Source organism: Ambystoma mexicanum, chromosome 1p (assembly GCF_040938575.1).
Source record: "Ambystoma mexicanum isolate Mex_15411 chromosome 1p, UKY_AmexF1_1, whole genome shotgun sequence".
NCBI classification, from domain to species: domain Eukaryota; kingdom Metazoa; phylum Chordata; class Amphibia; order Caudata; family Ambystomatidae; genus Ambystoma; species Ambystoma mexicanum.
In genome coordinates, this window is record NC_090921.1 from 343264153 (window position 1) to 343289460 (window position 25308).

A 25308-nucleotide genomic window follows, 5' to 3' on the forward strand; every position below is an offset into this window, starting at 1 on the left:
GTACACCAATTCATTTGTATATGAATCTTGAGAGTATGACGAATAAAGTTATATACATATTGAATAATGTGTTCTAAGATGGTTGGATTCTGACATGCTTGCAATACACCTAGCATGACAAACGAGCGTGCCTAACAGTAAGGTGTATAGTTAAGGGAGGGGTGATTAGTCACTATTTTTTTGTTATAACTTATTATCTTGACCAACAACAAATGGAACATATTAAATCAAAAAGGTGACACAGGTTAAGAGAAAGCATACATTCCCTGCACACAAAAAAACAACCAACAATACTAGAAAAGGCTAATGCGCGCATAAAGGATACAATCCTGGCTTCATAGCCCTTTAACCTTGTCTGGAGCGCAGTATTTCTACACATGCTAAATGAATTTCCTGTGTTTGCATGGCTTCTGTTTCCTGCAGGTTTGCACTCGCCTCCAGTCATTGGCACTGCATCAGTTCCCGGCCTCGTGGCGCCGTTAACAAATGGCTTTACCGGGGTGATGCCTTTTCCCAATGGACACCCAGCACTAGAGACAATTTACACCAATGGACTCGTGCCTTACCCAGGTACCCACCGCCCCTTCCCCTGGCCTTACAGATATCACAAGGCATGAGTCGCCACACCTCACCTTTCTTTATGAATATTTAAAATAATCTGTTCTTCAGACCGAGAATTTTACAAATAAGTTTTGCGTATCATAATCCTCTGATTTATTTGTTGACATATTTGGGTGCATGCATCGAACAGGCAGCTTGTCTGGCTTTGGGAAGGTTATCCATTTGGGACCATGAGCACAGACACTGTAATAAATACGGATGGTCATGTGTGGAGACCCGAAGCTTCTCCTTATGTTTAACCCTTGGGCACTCTGCACACGTATATGACTTACTCTGTGTTTTCGTCACCTTGAACGGAAGGTCTATCGGTACGAGATTCTTTTATCGGCAGGTTGTCTAACGCCGGCTGTTTCAACGTGGAAAGAATAACGAAAACGTTTCATCGATTTTTTTGGAGGTGTGGGAAAGGGCTGTTAAGAGGTTGGGGGGGCCAGAATAGTTTAAAAGTGGTGGGTGAGGGAGGGATTGGGGTGGCACCCCCCTAAAATAAAATAAAAGCAATCGATGAACGTTTTCGTTATTCTTTCCACGTTGAAATAGCAGGCATTAGAAAACCTGTCGATGAAAGAACATGGAACCGCTCTATCATGGCTGCCACCATAAACCTGCACGTGATCGCTAGAGATGGATCGACACGATCGCTCGTTGGCTAACCCAATGTCTGCTCTGCACCAATGAATGGCTGCCGACACCTGGCGCCCAACCTTGTTGTTGTCTGTTCACATATCTTGTGTTTCCATCTCCTGATTCGCATTTCTCCCCATGTTTTTTTCAGCTCAAAGTCCCTCGTTAACGGCAGAGACGATACACCCAGCCTTCGCCGGCCTGCAGCAGTATGCAGGTACTCGTTTGTCGTTTCATATGGGCCACCTGCTGGGGTATAGAAACCCTTATGTACAGGCGCGTTATAAATGACTTATCGTATCATATCATAGAGCAGAAGTCAGGTGTGTCAGCATTACCTAGGCTCAACTTTAGTCTGCTGATTAGAAGTCAATAGACAGAGAGCATTTGAAATCATTTTGAAAGCTAGATACAATACAATTGAAAAAGCAGCAATACCAAGAATTTAAAATAAGTCTTACAAAATGTAAACCCAATCAACAAAATAACTCCCTAAATGGCTAAATAAATCCCATCTGTAACCAATAAAGAGAATTAAAAAATAAAGAAATAAAGAAATATTTGGTAAACCCCCTACCAGCCCTCGACACCTGATGTCTGCACTTAGCTTTGCACCTGCCACCAACTGGCCGCACTTCTTATTTATTCTTATTTATTGTTCTTATTTATTTACTGTTTATCCTGTGTACTGATCTTCCCCTTCCCCCTCGCACTTTTCCCAATTCCCCCTCTCCCTTGCACTTGCGCAATCTCAATGTCACCTGGCCTAGTAAGATCGCTATCTCTGTCTTCCCTCTGTTCCCCTCCCTTGCCTCGTCGTGCCTTGAAACACTTGTGTATAGGCGCGCTGTAAATGCCAGATCGTATCATATGAAAGCTATTGTTTTGTAGCTAGCAGCTTACAATGACGTGCTTTTGAAACCCCACTGGAATGTCACCAAAAAGTGGGGAGAATTCGAGTAGTTTGGCATTAGCGCTGAGTAAAGTGTTCATAAAAGATTGATGGCTGGATCTTTGCAGCATCTCAACATGTTAAACATCTGGCAAACCCTGGGGACATCTGCAGGGGCCCAAGGAGACTGTCCAGAATAACCTAACCATATGTGTTCTTGTCCATGCAGCCATTTATCCGACGGCCGCCTTGACCCCTGTGGCCCAGGCGGTTCCTCAAGGTCCTCCTATCCTGCAGCATCAACAGCGAGAAGGTAAGCGATGAGCAGCACCTGGCACATTCCTCGCACTCTTGCAATCCCTTTCCACTGTCAGGACCGCCCCAAAATCTGCAATCTGCCCTCCACACCCGCACCTCGTGTCTCATGACCTCTGAGAAGGAGGGAAGAGATAATTGGGTACTCCCTAATTTTTGTTGACGGGGGGTCAAATCTGTTGGAAGGGAGAGTCTAAAGGAGAGAAAGTGTAAGTTACAGATTGACTACCCCTCTCTAGAGGTCCTGTATGTAACACAGGTACGGGTGGAGGGTCCCTGTCTAAATCATTAGCAGGGTTAACACCCTAATGGGGATAGTTATTGAAGCTGAATGCAATTTTGCAAAACATAAATCTCTTGAATTATTTTTCATAAAAACACATTTAAAAAGACATTACAAACATTTTTATCTAATGATCATCAATCATACCATTCAATCAACATGCTCCTATTACAACAACAGGGTTATTTTGAGGGTGGGGCCGAGCAGTTCTCACAACCCTGACACACACTGCAGAGTAGCAGCGGCACCTGCACGCTTTAGGAACATTTACGCTGATGTTGTTGACTCCACTCCTTGCAAAACTCCCACCTGCTATTGGCTTGCAGACAGCCAGGATAGGTTGTGAGAGGAGCCATTATTAGTGATCCATATGCACTAGTTGGGAAGCACTTCATTGTCCCTCTTATCCAGGAAGGCTTAGTCCGTGGGTGCTCGACTTCACAGAGGACAGCCTTTGGAAACAGCCAGCGGCCTCCTGTAACCACCAGGAGACTTGTTTCAGTTCAGCTTCCTTCTGTATGTCATGACAGTATCAGCTGTGGGTGCGTGGGGTGAATGTGGGAGTGGCAGATACTTTCGGATAAGCCCAGGGTCAGATACACAACTATTATCATGGTTAATAAGAATAAGGATAATATTAATTTGGTGATTCATGTAGCACTTCATGCCAGATTCCTTCAACTTCTCAGCACTGTTATAATCAGTGCCACTCTTATTACCCACACATGGTTTCATTTATGAACCGCAGAAACAGCCCGATCAGGGTATCGAACCCATGACACATGGCATTGTTCTGCTCCGTGTGCGCTGGGAAAATTAGTGCAGTCTCGTGTGGACTGTTCCAACAGAATCTTCCTAAGGATCCCACTGTACCTGAAGCCCCCCTTGCTAAGAGTAAGGACTCTGGCTGTTGGAATACTGTTCTGAACAAGCACTTCCAAGCATATATCGCCAGCCTGGAGACCCCCCCTTGCAAAGAGTGAGGACTCTGGCTGTTGGACTACTGTTCTGGACAGGCGCTTCCAAGAAGCATGCATCGCCTACCTGAAGAACCCCCTTGCAAAGAGTGAGGACTCTGGCTGTTGGACTACTGTTCTGGACAGGCACTTCCAAGAAGCATGCATCGCCTACCTGAAGACCCCCCTTGCAAAGAGTGAGGACTCTGGCTGTTGGACTACTGTTCTGAACAAGCACTTCTAAGCATGTATCGCCAGCCTGGAGAACCCCCTTGCAAAGAGTGAGGACTCTGGCTGTTGGACTACTGTTCTGGACAGGCACCTCCAAGCATGCATCGCCCGCCTGGAGGTATTTGCACTGGCTGGCAATGGCCAGGCGCGCACGCTTCCAGACAGTCTGTATGGTGCACGTTTATGGAAAGCGGCCATGGTTTCTGATCGAGCAAGGTGTCCACTATCAGACCTGGCATGTTCTCTGTCCCTATAATTCCTTAGCTATTTTGCTTCCAAAATGTACAAGGAAGCCATTCTTTCCTGGAACTGAACCATGGAACCTGCTGCTACCCAATGTAGGAGCCACTGAAGGAGCCTTCTATAGAACCTCCTGAGCTGCTAGGATGATCCAATGATAGGACACTGCGGACAGGACTCTTCAGCGCCAAGAGGCCAAGACGGCGCTGATACTTGCACTTCAAAAGAATCTAACATGCAGACAATTAGGAATATAAACAATCAACTCAAAATATATACATTCATCATGTCACCGCCGTTAATAAAATGTGTTTGCAAGTGCACAACGTGTGGGATCCGTGCGGTACATCCGCATGGGAGATGTGAAAGCACCATGAGGGAGAGATGAGCGCGGACAGGGTTACAGCCGGACTCGGAATGAGGCCCACAGTCTAGATTTCCCCCGTTGCCACGATCCCTCCCATGTCAGGAAGTGCAATGCTACAACCTATTCTTACTTGGGATTGGATGCGTGTCCACACCTTTCACCAGGCAGAGCTTGGACCTGGCCACAGCAGAGTGCCAAGGGCCAATGTATACATTATTTACTAATGAAACGACTAGTAACCATGTACACATTCTATTATCGGGCCTATATCTTCCCAATGGGCATGCTGGCTAAATTTGCCTCGATTTCTATTAATTGCCAATGCTCTGTGTGTTTATGTGGGCCCCCCAATGGCCTCCATCTTCCTCCACTTTGTGCCCTCAACACCTACGCATATCAGTGCACGCTCCCTTCTTTTGTCTGCCTTTGTTTTCTGACCAAATTACTTTCTTGGTTTTAAGGGCATTTTGCCCATTTTTGGCCATTTTTATTTGGGGTGGCATCGAATCATACCTCTTCTGGGTGCTTCATGGAAAATGGAACGGTGGGCAAGTCCCAAGGATACTAGACTAACCTGCAGCCACCAGCATCTCAGCGGGTGTTGTGTGGCCTGAACCTGAGTCATGGACACATAACCCATGAAACTTCATCCCACAGAGAACCTGGCACCGGCTCCACACTCATATGACCCTTCAACCAGGTTCAGCATCTTCTGCCATCCTGGCCTGGATGGTCCTCACTACTCAGCTGGTGGCAGAGAAGAAACTGTTTAATGGAAATCAGCTAAACGGGTTCCCACAAGTCCTCACCCAGGGACTTATCCGAGGGCAAGGGTCAGACTGACCCTTTTCCAATTATACAATCAGTGACCCTTAGCACTCGGGTCATTACAGATATTTGAACTGTGGATTTATATTAATTTTGGATTCCAATTTGATTTGTTTTCCTTTTATAGGCTGATCGGAATGTTTAAGTATGTCACTGTGTTAATTTTCATCTTCTCATATCAGTCTGTTTTTTAAGCTAATATTTTGACGCAGGGTTGGCCAATTTCTTTTTTCCCCATTGGAGGCAACACCCTGCCCCATCTGCTTTAAATTCAAAAGAATTTTGTTCAACAAGAAAATCCACAAAAATATTTTATTATCATATGCTTTTATTATTTTTCTTGTAAGTTTAAATACCATGTTATCTATATTTTAGTGTAAATTGCATTTTCCTACTGTCTTGTATATATTTATTGAGTAACCAAATGATTCCTAAAGTATGTGCTCCAAGATTTTGTCCAGTCTTCAGCCCGAGGGGACTATAATATACACTGTCATACGACATACTTGCTTGCGTACTGCGCATTTGCCCCGGTGACAGAATACCATATGGGAGGGTGCAATAGCCTGAGTTAAAAAAAGAAATCTATACAAGATTATGTGGGAAATTCTGTGTCAGAAAGGGAGGTCTTCTAATCAGACCCCACCTTTGTAATGCTCCATGCTGAAAAGTATACTGCAAACATGTACCTCTTCTGAGTATGTCTACTGACACCTCCCAGAATCTGCCTGGTAGTTACAAATGGATATGTATATTCCTGCCAAAATCCTGATAAAACCCAAAGTTCCACCTGCCAGGGTCTGCATTTAACCATGGATAGCCGGTATCACTACATATTATCCCCACCACAAATATCGCCGTATATTATATATGGTTGTTTGGAACAGCCATAGGCTATATTTTTGAGGGGGATAATTTTGGGTGTTTTTGGGAGCAGGGATTGCATGGGTGTCCCCCACTCCTTTAAACATAATGCAGGGGCTGCGGGGGTGTCCACCGCAGGTTCCATGCCTTGATATTGCCCCAAAAATATGGTGATATTTTTGTATGCCGATATTTTTGTGGGGATATTAACACATGGAACCGGATAACACTGATATAACATTACATAATTGGGGGCTACCACAGCCTGGTGGCAGGTGAAATTCTAAACATGAGACATGTCTTATTTTGAAATGGTGGTCTCTGGAAATCTACAATTATACTGGCCAAAACTTACTGGTTTCAAGAGAAGCACCAGTCCACAGAAGGACCCACCCATCTTGGTTTCTCCTAGGGTTCCCATAGTAGGTCTAATCAAAACAGGTTCTTCCCTGTTCATCCAAAACTATCAAGGACCACAGTGACACCCTTGCTCCTGCTCTGCCCGACTTCTGCAACCTCTCCTTTGCCTCTGGAGCCTTCCTCTCCCCTCTGAAGTACTCTCTTGTGCACTCTCTTCTCAAGAAACCCACAGCCGTCCCCTCAGGCCTGGCTAACTATCACCTGATCTCCATCATTTCTTTCCTGGGCAAACTCCTAGAAAAGCTGGCCATCTCCCAGCTTAATATTTACACCAATTCTGTTAGTTGTCTCCATGACCATCAGTCTGGCTTCAGAGCTGCCAGAAGCACTGAAACTCTCCTGAACATCCATGAAGACCTGCTCTCTAACCTCGACTCTACCATCACTTCTGTCCCTCATCCTACTCAATCTCTCTTCTGCCTTTGACACGGTCAACCATGCCATCCTGCTCAACCATCTCCGTGATAACCTGGGTATCACCGATCAGGCCCTGGCCTGGCTGACCTCTTTCATCTCTGATCGACACTCCAAGGTCCAACTTGGGTCCTTCCTTTCCTCTATCTCACTCTCTACCTGTGGTATTCCCCAGGTGTCTAACCTCTCTCCCTGGCTTTTTAACGAATACCTGGTACCTCGCCCACCAGATTACCACTCTCTGCTCCAACTTTCAGTGCTATGCAGATGACACTCCGCTCATTTTCAGGCTACCCTCAGCCACCTCTTCTTCTCTTTTCTCTGACTGTCTGTCTTCTATCCAAGAGTGGTGTGCCACCAATGATCTCTGCCTTAATGCCAGTAAGATGGAGATTCTCCTCATCGGCACACCTGCACCCTCCTTACCTGTCACTCTCTGGCCGGCCTCTCTTGGCCCTCTTCCTGCTCCCACCTGCGAGGCTAAGAACCACGGGGTCATCTTTGACTCCACACTCTCCTTTTCTCCTCACATCTCTGACGTTTCTAAGAAGTCAAACTACCAACTGCACATCCTCAGAAGTATTCTTCCTTTCCTCTCCTTTCCCCAGAAACTCACTGTCTCAAGAGCTCTGGTTCCCTCTAGCCTGGAGTACTGCGACAGCCTCTTTCTAAATCTGCCTGCTTCTACTCCCCGCCCTCTGCAACTCATCCAGAACAGGACTGCGAGACTTGTCCTTGGCCTCAAGCCCTGGGATCGTATCTCTCCAGCCCTGAAATCTCTTCATTGGCTCCCAGTGCCTGCAACAATTTAATTCAAGACCCTTTACATTGTCCACAAGTATTTCTGGGGCCTGGGTCCACAATACCTACAACTCCGCCTCCTTAAATACCTTCCATCTCAAGCTCTTCATTCCTCCACCTCCAACTCCCTCAGGGTCAGTTGCTTCTCTAAGCAACGAGTTTGGGGTAAATCTCTTTCCTCGGCTTGGGCCTCCCTCTGCAACAGCCTTCCTGCCTGTCTGAAACTTGAGGAGAACCATGTCTGTTTCCGGAAGCACCTCAATACCTTCCTCTTTGCTTCTGCCTTCACTGTATCTCTCCACTGCTGATCTGTGTGCTTCAGCACCAGGCACCTGGTTGCCCTCTGATTTTCGGACCCAATCCCAGCCACACACCCGCACTGCCTCCTGGCAACCCTTGAACATGGGTCTGTATCTGCAACCCTACAGTCCCCTTGCCTGCACTTATTAGACACTCCTTGTCTGCGCTTTAGCCTTGCACTTGCCACCATGCTGGCTGCACTACCAGTTGATGTTTTATCCCTTGTTCAGCACTTTCCAGTCCTCCCCTCCCCCATGCACTTTCCTCTTTCCCTCTCCCCTGCACTTGCGCATTCTCAATGTCACTGGACCTAGTAAGATCGCTGTTTTGTCTGCCCTTGTTCCCTTCCCTTGCCTCGTCACGCTCTGAAACACTTATGTATGAGCGCGATACAAATACAATATCATATCATACTTTGTGTACCCCCTCCCCACTTCCCACAGATATATCTCTCTAGGACCCCCATTACCAGGTAAAAGATTCTGAAACAGCAGTCAGGAATGAACCCTTCACAGAATGCTTTAGTAGGGCCAATCCACTTTTGCAGCTTGCCTTTTTAAGGCAGTGAAGCCACCCATCTTCTGAATCATCTTTGGACTACTAAAGAAGAGGGAATACACTTGGAACTTCATTGGGGATACCGTCTGCCACGAAGCCCCCTTCCAAGGAGATGAAGAGAAAGGTTCCAAAAAGGTAGAAATACCCTTCCCCTCACTCATCCTTGAGGAACATTTGGGGTTTTCTGCTGACTGGACACAGTCTACTGCAACCTGAGACCACTGGCACCCATGAACCCGCTCACTGGATTTTACAGCTGGCTGAGAAGTGGGAAAAAAGGATACACCCTGTCCCTGGACAAGGTTCCATCAGCAACCAGAAATAAAGACTCATCTCTAAGCACTGTTTGCCCACGGTGATCCATTTTCAAGCTGGCTTGACTGATCAAGGGGTTTTATTGAGCTGCTGCAAGCACCCGTGTAAAAAGATGAAGGACACAGACTTCATATGATATGATATGATATGATATGATATGATATGACATTTATAACGCGCCTTTACACAAGTGTTTCAAGGCGCGACGAGACAAGGGAGGGGGAACAGAGGGGAGACAGACAACTATCTTACTAGGCCAGGTTTCATTCAGATTGCGCAAGTGGAAGGGAAGAGGGATAATAAAAGTACGGGGAGCGTGGGGAGGGGAAAGTGCAGTACGTGGGATAATAAAATAATAACATTAAATAAATGAAGAACGGCCGGCTGGTAGCAAGTGCAGGATGAGTGCAGACATAATTGCTGGTTTGGGGACTGTAGGGATACCTAAAACAGTCCCCAGGTACAGGGGTTGCCAGGAATGCAGCGCAAGCGTACAACTGGCAGGGCTTGGGCCCGAGAACAGATGGGTGGCCAGGTAACCCTTGCTGTCTCAGAATCAGCCACGACTTCAGCAGGGGAGAGGGGGAAAGAAAGCAGAAGCAAAGAGGAAGGTTTTTAGGTGCTTTGAGGTAAAATTATTTACTGGAGTTTATTCAAATGCCCACTGGTTCATCAACACAATCTCTTCAAATGCTGTTCTCTCTGCATTTTTCTCCTTGTATTCCATACTCCACATTCCACCCTTACCTCAGCATGGAATATGTGTGAAGCATGAAATACTACACAAAGCTTCCTGTGACATTCGCTGCTTTTCAATCTGCTGTCGAGCAGGTGTTCATCACCTGCATACGCATCAGCCTTTTTAAACCGATAGCCACTGAAGATCTGGATCGCATCGTCGGACCTCTTCAAGCTGACTTGGCTGATACACAACCCCAACTCAACCATCATCTGCCTTTTCTTCACTGATTTGGGATGATCACCACTAAAGACATCACCACCGACTTGAGTGTCTCAAAGTCCACGATCGATTGGGAACAACCAACTCAAAATGTCTGAGTGCTTTTGCAACCCATTGGACAGTGCCTAGAAGCCTGACTCGACACTGTGAAGCCCCCAATATAAGCCTACAGGGTATTTAAAGTGGTTCTGAACCCCTGAGTTGCCTCAAAAGGTCAGCGTGACTAGTAAGACGCCACTCTTTTTTTTTTCAAAGTCATTGTTGGTAAATGTGAATTTGCTGCGGAAATGATTGTCTTCAGAACAAAATGCCCTCTTTCATTACAAAGTCTACATATACTGTGCCTTCTCTTACAGAGGTGAGTTATAATGTTTTTGATTGGTGTGTTTGTATTTCTAGTTTAATTAAAGTATTCTATTTTTAGTAGGATACGTAGTTAGGTGGGCATTCTTTTCTTTTCTTACCATAATACTATTGCTGCTTAGACTCCTTCTGTGCTAGCTCACATCCTTCCTCACGAGTATAGTCTTGCCTCGGCAAACATTACCACAAAAGGAGAAGGAGGTATACCTGTCGGGCTGGCCCGTTTCTACTATATGAGTGGGGTCCCTGCTGGTTTAGTAGTAGTGTGCAGCAGAATAGGCGTTGTATGTAGTACTCATCCCAGTACTCAGAGCAATAGTCATATCATCACAGCCCCATCACACACATGCAGTGTTACATGCTGCAAGAGCAATGTATGTAGTTGCATTTGGTGTGTGTACATTGACAGACAGGACTCACTTGCATGGCACTGTGTAGAATAGAAATGAGCCCTCCCCCCCTTACAGTGCCACATTTTGGTATCACCCTAGCAATAGTAGAAGGCTGGGAGGATAACTCAGGGGCAATGCAAGGTAACGCATAGTAACACTGGTTCGAATCCGGGGCTTGCGCTTAGAAACAGGTCCACGGTATTAAGGGTGTTATAAAATAATTTTTCTATAGTATGTTTCCTTTCTCTAATCTAATAGTATGCATACCTCAAAATGATAAAGGCAGTAGTCATAAATACTTGCTGTGAGGCCATAGGTGTCTCAGAGGCTGTATATGTCCTCTGATAAGAAGAGGTTTAGTCAGGCGGGATGTGTATCCCCCTAAAAGAGTGGTGCATATTTTGCTGCATCCGTACAGTATTGGGTAAGTGAGCTGGAGAATAAACAGCAGCCCCTGTAGTAATCAGCATCCTTCCCACTGTGGCTATAAAAACTGTCAACACAAGGAACTTTTGACTCTTATCTCACTTTGGTCAATGCCCTGGACTGCCTTTGAAATTACAACTGTTGTCACATCTGCTGTAACTTTAATTGCATTGCATCCAATGTCATGCTCAGTGCTTGCCCAAGTGTCTACTCCAGGGTTGTCCAAATCTAAACCGTGATGGCCGGATCCATGTCTGGTTGTCAGGATACCCCTCATTAATATTCATGAGGTTAAGGAACTCTTCAAGATTCTCACGGAACAAGAATCTATTAGCTCCTCTAACACTAGCCAATTAGTGAAGGACACAGGAAATCCAGGATGCTATCCTAAACAAATTGAATGGAATTAGAGCAGATATAGTGCACAGAAAAGATGACCTCCTTCCAGTTTTTAGTGAAATAAGGAAGGAGATGTTTTAAAGATGTGCCACCATTCCCCAGTTCAATTTGTCTACCATCAAGGTTGAGGAGTTGTCGATTGTAGTGAAACAACTAAAAACCACCAGATGTAAAAGTGACCCCTGCTCAGCCATGATAATTAAAACATGCCCTCCCACTTTATTGGTAGTCATTTGCCAGTTTGTGAATGCCTCCCTCACTGAAGGTCATGTACTGACGAACCTAAAACAAGCTTGGGTTAGCCCTATTCTCAAAAAACCTGCTTTACCTATGAAGGTTTCTCTCAATTATAGGCCCTTCACAAACACCCCATTTTTGTTGAAAATTTTGGATCGCGTTGCTTACAGGCAGATTGCACAACATCTAATCAATGGAGACTGCATTGTTGGAATTGAAGTCCAGGCTCCTGGAGCGCGTGGCCATAGTCTCTCATCCATGTTGATGCTGCTGGATCTTTCTGCCACCTTCACCTGGTTGACCATTCTATTTTGGTCGTCAGGTTGGAGGAGGTAGCCCACTTTTCCCCACCAGCAACATGCTGGATTGCTTCATTTCTGGACAATAGAGAGAGCAGAGTCTTTTACGAGGAGGCAGCGGCCCCTCCAGTTTCGGTTAAGTTTGGGGTCACGCAGGGTGCCTGCATTTCACTTTGCTTGTATAATATATTCGTTGTCTGTCTTCCCTCTGTTCACCCTCCTTTGCCTCGTCGCGCTTTGAAACACTTGTGTATAAGCGCGTTATAAATGCCATATCATATCACACCTTGATAGTGTAACATGGTATTTGTGTCCAAACCCACGCACTTGCTGGGGAGGTTGAGGGGTTTAAGCAGTGCCACATTACTATGTGACTTAAATGAAATTCTGTTATTAAGGTCTTATACTGACTACGCCAGTCATCTCTTGAGTAACACAGAATTATGCATTACCACTTAAGTCTTTGTCCCTCAGCGGGCAGCGGGAAGGTGCTACTCTTCACATCTCTTTCGGAAACGTGGCCCAGGGCCTGAGCGGATATTTGAGATGGAACAGGTCCTGGGTCATAATGACCCATACCATATACTTTGATGGTGGGGCTACAATGATGAACAGTCTCATTTTTCTTTTTTTAAATGGAATAAATTGTCGATCCCGACTTTGTGCAAGTCATTGTCGCACTTTTTAAGTAGGTCACACATCCCATTAGGTTCACATGTTCACCTGAATGGAGTTTCATGTACCTCACCTCATGGAGCACTGCACACTGCAGAGCCGTGCAATGCTGCAAGCAAACGCGGGGAATTAAAGACCCGAAGGCAAAATATGGCGTGGATACAACGTGTAACTTGTGAAAAGCACAGAACCACTCAATCACCACCTCCCCCTGCTATTATTTTGGAGTAAGCTACGCGCCTGTGCACTGTGGCAACATTTGAAATATCCAGCGAACTGTGACATCAAGTATCGTTTCAAACAAAAATTACAGGCTACAAAGAACTTAGAAATATTTATATTATTATTTAAACACAATATTAGCCGATAAATCTGCAACTTCTGGGGAAAGTCTTGGCATTAGAGACAGAGAAGTGAAAGGGAGTGGGAGGTGAGTGGGGGGTAGATTGGAATTGGCAAAAACATGGGGATGGAAAAACGGAAAGAAGGAAAAAGAGAGAAGGGTCATATAGTGAGAAAGACAGAAAGTCTGATATGAAGCCAGTTAGCTAGAAATAGAAAAAGATAGAAGCAAACAGGGAAGGCGGCAGAGACAGGAGCACAGAGAGTGGAGGAGAGCTAGGGAGAAACACAGTAGGAGAAAGAGGTATTTGCCAATCACCGTGGGCGTGGCACGCACCTGATGGCAGCAATTGCGCTCAGCCTCAGTCGCCATCGAGGCGAGCACTCAGCCAGAAGCAGAGCAGAGTCAGCAGTACACTGTCGGCACAGGCGGCCTCGGCTGCACTGCACCTGTGCAATGTGAGCTCCCGTCAGCCCCTGGCAGAAAAGAAATACAGCATGCAGCAGCCAGTTATTAGGGAACCACCCAGGCTGGCCTGATATTTTTATTGAATTAATGTCCAAAATATGTGTATCCTTCCCCGAAGTCTCCCAGCAAGAAAAGAGGCACTATGCCCCAAGGCCTACTGGGGAAAGTCCCGGGGTCCCGGTGGGCCAGTCCAGCACTGCTTTCATTCCCGCTCTCTCAACTTCTTAAAGCAGGTAAATTCCACAGGATTTCAATATAAACGCATTTAGCAATTGTTTATTGTTGGAGGCATTTAATAGTTTTCTTCGACCCTGAGGAACTGCAGGTGAGTGTATTTGGTAAATAGGCTCCGGGGCCTCTATTTGAGCCCCTTCTCACCATCTGAGGCCCCCACCCCGGCCTTCGTACCCTCTCTTCTCCCCCGCTTATCCTCTTCTCCTTCCCTCCCTTCTGCCTCCTCCCTCCTCCCAGGCCACCTCGGACCCTGATTGGCCTTTTTCCATTGGCCCTGCTTGGTGTATCCACCACGCTGCACCCAGCTAACTCCGTCGACCCAAGGAGCTGCATGTGAGTGTATTTGGTAAATAGGCTCCTGGGCCTCTATTTGAGCCCCTTCTCACCATCTGAGGCCCCCACCCCGGCCTTCATACCCTCTCTTCTCCCCTGCTTATCCACATCCCCTTCCCTCCCTCCTCCCACCTCCCAGCCCGCCACCATACCCTGATTGGCCTTATTCCATCAGCCCTTCTTGGTGTATCCACCACACTGCATCCAGTTCACTCTGTCGACCCGAGGAGCTGCAGGTGAGTGTATTTGGTAAATAGGCTCCTGGGCCTCTATTTGAGCACCTTCTGACCATCTGAGCCTCCCCCGGCCCTCATACCCCCTTCCCCTACTTATCCGCTTCCCCTTCCCTTCCTCCTCCCTGCCCGCCCTCATCGGCCCTTCTTGGTGTACTCACCACGCTCCACCCAGCTTGCTCCATCGACCCGAGGAGCTGCAGGTGAGTGTATTTGGTAAATAGGCTTGAGAGCCTCTATTTGAGCCCTTTCTCACCATCTGAGGACCCCACCCCTGCCTATGTACCCTCTCTTCTCCCCTGTTTATCCGCTTCCACTACCCGTCCTCCTCCCACCTCCCGTCTCCTTCCCGCCAAACGTTTGGCCATTTCCGTGCACTTAACTCACCCACCCAGGGCAGCCCTCTGCCCGGCAGCCCCTGCGGCTAAGGGCCCCAAGGCGAAGGGCGGCTCCAACAGAAGCGGCTCCAGAACGTGTCTGCAGGTGTCATGAGGGGAAGCCAGTGGCAGCCGTCAGCCAGCAGCAGCCACCAAGGTAGGAGTGATAGAGCAATTACTCTACCCTGGAATCGCCACCACTTAACAAAATAACATACATTGTGATAATACTGTAATTTACTAGCCTGCTCAACACTGTGTTAATATTATAATCACTAGCCAGCGTCGTACACTATCAAATTTGTTGAGATTAACTTAATTCACACCTAGAAGGGTCCACACTATGTTAGTATTGTGGTTGCTAGCTTGGTCCACACTGTGTTAGTATTGTAACTACTAGCCTGCTCCACACTGTGTTAGTATTGTAACTGCTAACCTGCGTCGCACACTAGTCTACCTGTTGAGATTAACCAGACTCACATCTAGAAGGGTCCAAACTGTGTTAGTATTACAGTTGCTAGCCTGCTCCACAATGTGTTACCATTGTAACTGCTAGCCTGCTCCACACTATGTTAGCATTATAACTGCTAGCCTGCTCCACACTATGTTAGCATTGTAACTGCTAGCCTGCTGAACACTGTGTTTGTATTGTAATCACTAGCCTTCTCCACACTGTACTAGTATTGTAATTATTAGCCTGCTCCACACTGTGTTAGTATTGTAACTGCTAGCCTGCTTCACACTGTGTTAGTATTCTGATTGCTAGCCTGCGTTGCACACCAGTCAACCTGTTGAGATCTACTAGATTCACATCTAGAAGGGTCCACACTGTGTCAGTATTGTAATTACTAGCCTGCCGCACACTGTGTTGGTATTGTAACTGCTAGCCTGCTCAGCATTGTGCTGATATTATAATTGCTAGCCTGCGTCGTACACTAGCAAATTTGTTGAGATTAACTTGATTCACACCTAGAAGTGCCCACACTGTTTTAGTATTATGGTTGCTAGCCTGCTCCAGACTGTGTTAGCATTTTAACTGCTAGCCTGCTCAACACTGTGTTAATATTGTTATCACTAGCCTGATCCACACTGTACTAGTATTGTATGTATTAGCCTTCACCACACTGTGTTATCATTATAATTGCTAGACTGCGTCGCACACTAGTCAACTTGTTGAGATTAACTAGACTCTCATCTAGAAGGGTCCACACTGTGTTAGTATTGTGGTTGCTAGCCTGCTCCAGACTGTGTTAGTATTGTGATTGCTAGCCTGCGTCGTACACTAGCGAATATGTTAAAATTAACTTGATTCAAACCTAGAGGGCCCCACAGTGTGTTAGTATTGTAATTGCAAGCCTGCGTCACACACCAGTCAACCTTGCTGAGATGTACTAGACTCACACCTAGAAGGGTGCACACCGTGTTAGTATTGTAACTGCTAGCCTGCTCAACACTGCTATTATAATTGCTAGCCTGCGTCGCATACCAGTCAACCAATTGAGATCAACTAGACTCACATCTAGAAGGGTCCACACTGTGTTAGTATTGTGGTTGCTAGCCTGCTCCACACCGTGTTAGCATTGTAATTGCAAGCCTGTGTCACACACCAGTCAACCTTGCTGAGATATACTAGACTCACACCTAGAAGGGTCCACACTGTGTTAGTATTGTAACTGCTAGCCTGCTCAACACTGTGCTATTATAATTGCTAGCCTGCGTCGCATACCAGTCAACCAATTGAGATCAACTAGACTCACATCTAGAAGGGTCCACACTGTGTTAGTATTGTGGTTGCTAGCCTGCTCCACACTGTGTTAGCATTGTAACTGCTAGCCTGTGCAACACTGTGTTAGTATTGTAATCACTAGCCTGCTCCACACTGTATTAGTATTGTAATTATTAGCCTGCTCCTCACTGTTAGTATTGTAACTGCTAACCGGAGCCACACCGTGTTAGTATTGCTATTGCTAGCCTGTGTCACACACTGGTCAATTTGTTGAGATTATCTAGACTCACATCTAGAAGGGTCCACACTGTGTTAGTACGGTGGTTGCTAACCTGCGTCATACACTATCGAATCTGTTGAGATTCACACCTAGAGGGGCCCACACTGTGTTAGTATTGTAATTGGTAGCCTGCGTCGACACACCCATCAACTGATTGAGATCAACTAGACTCACATCTAGAAGGGTCCACACTGTGTTAGTATTGTGATTACTGGCCTGCTACTCCCTAAATTAGTATTGTGGTTGCTACCCTGCGTCGTACACTAGCAAATTTCTTGAGATTAACTTGATTAACACCTAGACGGTCCACACTGTGTTAGTATTGCAATTGCTAGCCTATGTTGCACACTAGTCAACTTGCTGAGACTATATAGACTTGCATATGGAAGCCTCCCCACTGTGTTAGTACTGTGACTACTGGCCTGCTACGCACTGCTATAGTATTACATATGCTAGCCTGCACAAAGTCGCACACTAGTGAGCTCACTGAGATTAACTTGATTCACATCCAGAAAGTCTGTACTGTGATACTGCTGCCACTATCAGAAGCCTAGCCCTCCCCCACCACCTGGCCAGCTCAGATCTGGGCATTACATTGCTACCTGTCACTCTCAGAAACCTAGACCCGCCCCCCGCCAGTTATCAAGGGGTCTCAATTCCAGCTATTCGAACTACTACCTGAGAGCGTTTGAAACACGAGCCTCCCTCTCGCAGTCCAGGTCCCCAATTGAGGCGTTAAGCATTGCGTGCTACTCACTTTCATAACATCGGGGAAAACTAGGTCTCACCATCCTGCAACCGACAACCCTGGGAACCACACCATTACCACCTTTGAAATCTAGACCCCCCGACAACTGAACGCCCGATACCCAACCGACACCATCGAACAGTGCAACTGTAGGAAACCTACCTAACCACTGATGGAAGAATAGATGGCACCCAAAAGCAACCAAGCATATCAAGATTAGATGAAACTCCAATACTGCCCTAGCACAATACATTATAGACGATCACTTGCCCTGTTATCCATGCACGCAGAACCAAAAGGCCCCGACGCAGAAATGGACACCAAGAAAGAGAGCAATATCATGCAACAATGGACACAGAAACACAAATCCAACTGCCCCCAGTAGAAGCGGCCTCAAATGCAGAAAACACCCTGCTTAACACCGTTATCATCAGAACAAACCACCTAAGCAAAGAATCACAATATCTTACACCATACCTCGCAACAACCACAGAGCCTCGATACCTACACAACACTGACATTTTGAAACAAGCAAAGTATTCCTCCAAACGGCCAGAAAAAAGATGTGAGCAGAGAAGAAGAGAGTGGGAAGTTTCCAACCCCTTTGCCCCATACATCACAAAAACAGAAGGGCACCATCGCTACCCACAACATACCAGACAAGACGATGAAGCCCTAATAACCATCAACCCAACCACTAACCTAACAGACCGATTCAATGAAGAAGCCTTCGATGATTTTGAACCAATCGGCACCAGTAGACAAGCAAAAAGATTTAACAGCCAAGCTACCAATCTAGCGGTATGCTTCAACGAAGAAGCAGCCTTCGCTGATCTTCATCCAACCAACGTCAACACAGAAGTACCCCAATTGAACAACCACAAACCAAAACAAGGAACAGCTAATAAACAAAACTGCACCAAAAAGATCCACTGCAATTTAATCAATGCAAGGTCAATGTCCAAACATAACACCAAAATATACAACCTCCTATGTGACGGAGGTATCGATATCCTATTTGTAACTGAAACATGACTAGACGACAACAAGTTCCCCTCAACAACTGCCTGCCTGAAAATTTCGAATGCATTCAAGCAAACAGAAAAACCAAAAGAGGGAGGTGGGGGGGGGGCTGGCAATCATCCACAAGGAACATCTGGCTACCAAATTGACCCACTAAACATCGATAAATGTGAATTCTTAATCCTACGCCTATCAGTAAACCCCAAAACAAACCTGAAATTCACACTGTTATACAGACTGCCATCCTACGATGCAACCTTCGTTGACGCCTTCACGGAAGCAATCATCACCCTAGCCATCGAGCATAACCATCTGATCGTCCTCAGAGACTTCAACATCTGGTTCGACGAGGAAACCACAACCAACACAACAGTCTCTAACCGGCCAACTAGCAGCAATGAACCTTCAACAACTAGTCAAAGGAGCGACCCACTCGGCAGGGCATACACTTGACGCAATCTTCGCCAATAAAGAACTTATTATTACAGCACCCCCAATAACAATACTCTGGAGTGACCAACTCATCATTCACTTCGTAATCACAATGACCACTCCAATAAACAAGCAACACGATAAACCACTGATATCCATGAAAAGAAACTGGAGAACCTTCAAAAACTCCAACCTGACTGAACTTCTTGAACTCAGCAAACCACAACCAACAATAATGGAAGAGGCTGTCCTGGACAAAATGGTAGATCTACTACACACCTGGATCACAACAAAGATCCACAAAATCTCCAAAGAAAAACTGTTCCTTCCTTCACATAAAAGAGCAATGGTAATTTGGTTCACCCACTACTCGGTGCCATGACAAGAAAAAAACAAAACCTTACAAATCCAACCCAAGAGATTCCACATGGGGAGTACCATAAGGATCATCCTTCTCCCATTATTATTCAACATCTACCTATTTCTACTAATCAAAATCATCAAAAGACACTGCCTTACCTGCTGCAACTACGCTGATGTTACACAAATAGTCTGCAAATCACAAGACGCTCTAGAAGATAACACAACTCTAGAAAACTCCCTTCATGAGGTATTCAACTGGATGAACTCGAACTACCTCAAAATTAACCCAGGCAAAACAGAAATAATGATCATCTCAAAAAACAGAGAAGACAACCACTACATCCCTTGGCCAAGGGTACTCAGTACAACCCCAGCCCCATCATCGATTGTAAAAAACCTGGGGGTCCTGATTGACAATAAACTTACCCTAGAGCCACAAGTAAATGCTCTACTCAAGAAATGCTTCTTTCTCCTGCGAGCAGCAAAAAGAATCCTACCGTTCTTGTCATTTGCTAACAAAACTTTAACCATCATTGCTCTCGTCATGTCCAGAGTAGATTACGCCAATAGCCTATACCTGGGTATGCCCAAATGACTTTAAAAAAACTACAACGCATATAAAACGCAGCAGCCAGATTGCTTCTCAAACTACCCCAAAGAGAACACATCACACTTGCGCTAAAAACACTACATTGGCTACCAATAAAACAACAAATCAAATTCAAATCAATGGGCAACACGCACAGAGCAATCCACAACCAAGGCGCAGAATTCCTGAGAGACAAACTACGCTTACATCAACCAACAAGAACGCTCAGATCAAGAAACGACATCCGCTTGGAACCGAAGCCCTATAACAAAAAAAACCCTTAGGATCCTCTTTCTCTCACCAAGCACTGAAAACTTGGAAAGACCTACCAAAGAACATATGTAACACAAGAAACCACCTACTATTCAGGAAACTGCTCAAATCCTGACTCTTCACTGCATAACTAGACGAGCACCCATAGGGGCAGGCACATAGCTAAAACAATGATGATCCGACCAAGTGATCTACTACACACAGACTCAAAGGAAGACATTCTACGATATACCACACCATAAACTGAGAGTTAGCTACGACAGGATGACTCTAAAGACTGAACACACAAGCAAACCAAGATGGAATGACATGGACGATTCATCAATAGCACCCTGACCCAATTACACCAAGCTCCAACAGACCAACGTCACAACAGATAGCAAGGGAACAGGAGGTGGCCAATTCACAGCACCAACACCAGAGGGGGGGCAGACACATCCAACCCCATCATACTTAGTTCACCACAACACAACCAGGAATGTGCCACTCCATCTCTCACAACAGTTAGATGGTCAAGAAAGGTAGCCGCAAATAGGCCTACCCACAGGAATGCTAGTTAAACAAACTAGACCTGCTATAACCAGGAAAGGTAACCAACAAACTTTTTTTTCAAATTTCTGCATATCTAACTCACCGACAAAACCCACACAACCATCACTCACCCAGCAACCCGCATGCACTTCACCACACTGCAACAACAACAAACAACATATAAACAGCACCAACAGCACACAAGGTCTCGGCCCGGTCCGATACTCACACCGAAGCTCAGCGCAAGGTGGAAACTGAACTGAAGCTGCCAACAGCACACCACCTCTCTCTCACTCTACTGTTCTCTCTTCACCTGACTAACATAACCCACGCCCCCTATTGTTTTCAGATCCGCCTGAGCGCCTGTGGACCAACTCTGTTGGTTGACGGTGCACGATATAAATACTGTTGACATTTAACATTTAACAAAACATAGGGAAAACAGTGTTGAACTGGAATCACCAGCTTCAAGACCTTTTTTTTCACTGTGTCTAAAAAATAAAGAACATTGCATGGGGGGGCACCGTATGTCACGAAGGTGCAAATTGAGCAACTCCCCCCTGCAATTCCCACAGGCCTAAGGGTTTTATGTAACCTTTACAGCTGCAGAGTTGCAGTTTTCTAGAGATATAGAAACACAGAATAGTCTACATTCATGGTCATTACTCCATCAATCTGAGAAGCAGGACAGGCTGAGTTTGCTCTACTCAGATTCCAAGTCCCCAGTTATTTCCTAATAAACCAAATTTGGCTGATGGAGTACACCCCACATGCAGCCAACATGGGGCCTCGAGAAAGAGGCCCCAGGTTGTTCAGTGCCATTGTTTTATCCTGGATCATACAGCTGCTCTGTGTCCTATAGAAAGCAGCGATGGATTATTGTACTCCGGTAAAAAAAAACAGCCTGAGACAAATATTGTTGTGTTTGTCTAAATTGAAGATGGAGAACCTCTAAGAATTGTTTTCTCCTTCAGGAAATCAAGTTGAAGCGAGTCCAATGTCCCATAATGTCAATCAGACAGCCACCCAAAGCATCTGCCAATCATGGGCTTCTTGCCAATCAGAAGACCCTCACGGCGGGCGGTTTAAGAAGCGCAGGAAAGGTTTATTGACAGGCCAATTGATTGAAACATTCTCTTCGAAAATAAAGTCAATAAACCCTTTCAAACTATCTGACAGACATGCCGTGCCCTAGAGAAAGCCTTTATGTAAGTGGTCGGTATCACCACTCTCCCAGGCCCAGAGGCCACAGCATCCTTCCAGGACCGACCGACATAGAGGCCACATCAAGAGGGAGACGAGCAGGAGGCACCCTGAGGATATCTGACATGGAAATTGACTCTGAAAATGAAAGAACATCATCCATAACGGATAGCCCTCATTCTTCATTAACTGATAGGCTCACGCACCCGCCACCAGTGCTTATTAACAATATTGACCATGTACAAAGCATCTAAAATAAAACCTTGTCTGGCAACTCGACTCTTAAAAAGAAAAGAAAACCTTTCTGAATAGACTCTCTATCCCTGTGACATAGAGGTAGCTCTGTCCATATTGTAGGTGGCTCCTTTTTTGTAAACACGCAGTTTTGAGCCAAATTTTCTTCGGGGGAATGTGTCAATTTTTCATAAGGTTTCCTTCCACAAGACGCCCAAGTGAAATGGTGGCTTTGGGCTTTTTACAGTTTTCATAATGGTGAGAGAGTTCCTAGTTAGCGCCAACCTAGACCTCCTGTCCAAGATTCTGCATTGTCTTTTCTCTGTTTTAATTTAAATTATTGCCCACGTTCCTAAGCTCCTGATTGGCTGGTGCTTTCTCCCCAGGTACTACTTAAGCAATAACCTCCCATTCCACGTACTGAAACGGGTGGTAACGGCCCGGGGGTGAGTACGTGAAGGCCTTTAACAGGGGTCCCTGGTGCCGTACCACCCGTTCCAACCTATGGAACGGGTGGTTATTGGTATTAGCACCCCAGGTTGCCAATCCTGTAACCCGGGGTGCTCACAGCTATTTTTTCTTGTACGAATGAATTAATTCATACAACAAACTGACTCCAGATGGCCGCCACGGAGCTGGAGGACGGGGCTCCAAGTGGAGCCCCTCTTCCATTTCCATGGTGGCCAGAAGGAAGACAGAGTGGCACCAGCGGCAGCGGTGGGGGAGGGCTGGCACCACCACCGCCGCTGACGAAATCAGGTAAGTGGGACTGGAGTTGGGAGGGATGGTAAATTCAAAAAGTAGGGTGGGAGGAAGATAGCGGGGCAAACAGCCATCAGGTTGCTCGGAAAACACAGGCTTTGATCGGTAGATTCAGCCCACGATACGAGCAACTTAATTGGTTGCTCCCCCCATCATTGCTGCTAATATAAGGAAAACAAGAGGATAGCCGATCAATTGTGATTTGCATTAGGTTCTGCTCATCCTACTAGTATGTCCTGTTTTTCTGCAAAATAAAAGCCTTTCAGAGGAGCAATCTAATTTGATTTGATTTATTTAAGAATGCACAAACTCGTCAAATTAAACTGCACCTGGAAGCAGATGGAATGGAGAATAGCGTATGTGATGGCTAAACAGTACCGAGAAGAAGAACTTAGATAGCAAAAAGGGAAGGATTTAAAGGATTTATTAAAAAGAGAACGGGGTATGTATTCCAAGGATCTCCAATCGCTCCTTGTCTTACACCTGGTTTTTGGAACCACAGACAGGCATAAATCTTGAGATTGAGGTTGATAATGGGAGATCTTCTAAGCAAGATAAGCTGGGGCCAGCCCTTGGCGACACCCCTTAACCAGGCAGAAGATTTAGAATTGTATTCTCTTTCGGATTCATAACCAATGGAGTGTTTTGCAAAAGCTGGAAACAGACTGTGATTTAGGCAGTTTATCGCAGTTGCATTTCATTGCGTGGTTGTTTATCGGGGGCAAACCCAATTTTCCCTTGTTTCCCCCAATCCTTCTCAAATAACCTGAAACCCTCAGCCCACTCTTTTTGGCCCTCTTCCTGCAGGCCTTTTGCGTTATGCTGGACGTAAATCCTACACTTGAATGTCCAACTCGAAATTCGTCAATTCAGTAAAAGTGGCGGTTTAGCCGTTATCACCAGAAAAGTGCTGCTAATGGAATTGCTGCCACTTTTTTACTGCACAGCTGAACTCGTAATGAGGACCACAGCCCTTAATGACTCTGAGAGGCTATCCGTGTTTTTCACTGCTAAATGAAAGTGCTCTGGGATCCTTTCCTGGCTCTAGGTTTTCCGTTTAACCATTCTTGGTAATCGGGTACCATTGTTATAGGCGAGTGACTTGGTATGTAAGAAGGAGGGCCAGGAATTTCCTTAGGGGTTAATTAAGGTTACTGTGTTTGTATTGTGTTAGAGGGATCCCAACACAACAATTTGTGCACCTTCTACATTTTGTGATTTGTATTCTTGCTTCTGCTCACTCTTACTGTCAACCCTCATCTCCCCCAGGCCCTGAGGGATGTAACCTGTTTATCTACCATCTCCCCCAAGAATTTGGGGACAACGAGTTGATGCAGATGTTTTTGCCTTTTGGCAACATTATCTCCTCCAAAGTGTTTATGGACAGAGCCACCAATCAGAGCAAGTGCTTCGGTAAGTATGTGTGTGCATGTGTTTGTGTGTACGGGTGTTGATGGAAATGAGTAAGTATGGTTGCATCCAGGGAAGCCTCAGTTGCATGAAAGGCGACCATACTACTCACAAGTATGAGGACCAACAAACACATAGAGTATCGGATGGAGGGAAGTGCTGCTTATTCATTCTGTTAGAGCTTCAACATAGTCTGCAGACTACAAAGTAGCACAAGATACACTGATGAGCTCTGATGACATGCACCAAAGCTAAGGTTTCATTCTCCCACACACCAGCTGCAGTAGGCCACAATAACTCACATAAGAGATTAATTATCCAAGACACTGGCTGCAGTTGCCCACAATACCTCACAGAGGAGATTATTTATCCCACACACCAGCTGCAGTAGCCCACAATACCTCACAGAGGAGATTAATTAGCCCACACACTGGCTGCAGTAGCCACAATACCTCACAGAGGAGATTAATTATCCCACACACCGCCTGCAGTAGCCGACAATACCTCACAGAGGAGATTAATAATCCCACACACCGCCTGCAGTAGCCCACAATACCTCACAGAGGAGATTAATTATCCCACACACTGCCTGCAGTAGCCCACAATACCTCACAGAGGAGATTCATTAGCCCACACACAGGCTGCAGTAGCCCACAATACCTCACAGAGGAGATTAATTAGCCCACACACAGGCTGCAGTAGCCCACAATACCTCACAGTGGAGATTAATTAGCCCACACACAGGCTGCAGTAGCCACAATACCTCACATAGGAGAGTATTTATCCCACACACCAGCTGCAGTAGCCCACAATACTCCACAGAGGAGATTAATTATCCCACACACCGGCTGCAGTAGCCCACAATACCTCACAGAGGAGATTAATTATCCCACACACCGCCTGCAGTAGCCCACAATACCTCACAGAGGAGATTAATTATCCCACACACCGGCTGCAGTATCCCA

At 45.9% G+C, this 25308-nt stretch overlaps 1 protein-coding gene across 5 annotated transcripts in view; it reads left to right on the forward strand.

Moving 5' to 3' along the window:
* Positions 1–25308, forward strand: part of CELF5 (CUGBP Elav-like family member 5) — a 473699-nt gene that overhangs the window by 431361 nt on the left and 17030 nt on the right. For all 5 annotated transcript variants that reach the window (XM_069648428.1, XM_069648437.1, XM_069648412.1 and 2 more), the window contains 4 exons: positions 424–570; positions 1397–1462; positions 2367–2450; positions 24203–24346. In XM_069648428.1, coding sequence (XP_069504529.1) covers positions 424–570; positions 1397–1462; positions 2367–2450; positions 24203–24346 — 441 coding nt within the window. The remainder of the gene's footprint in view (positions 1–423; positions 571–1396; positions 1463–2366; positions 2451–24202; positions 24347–25308) is intronic.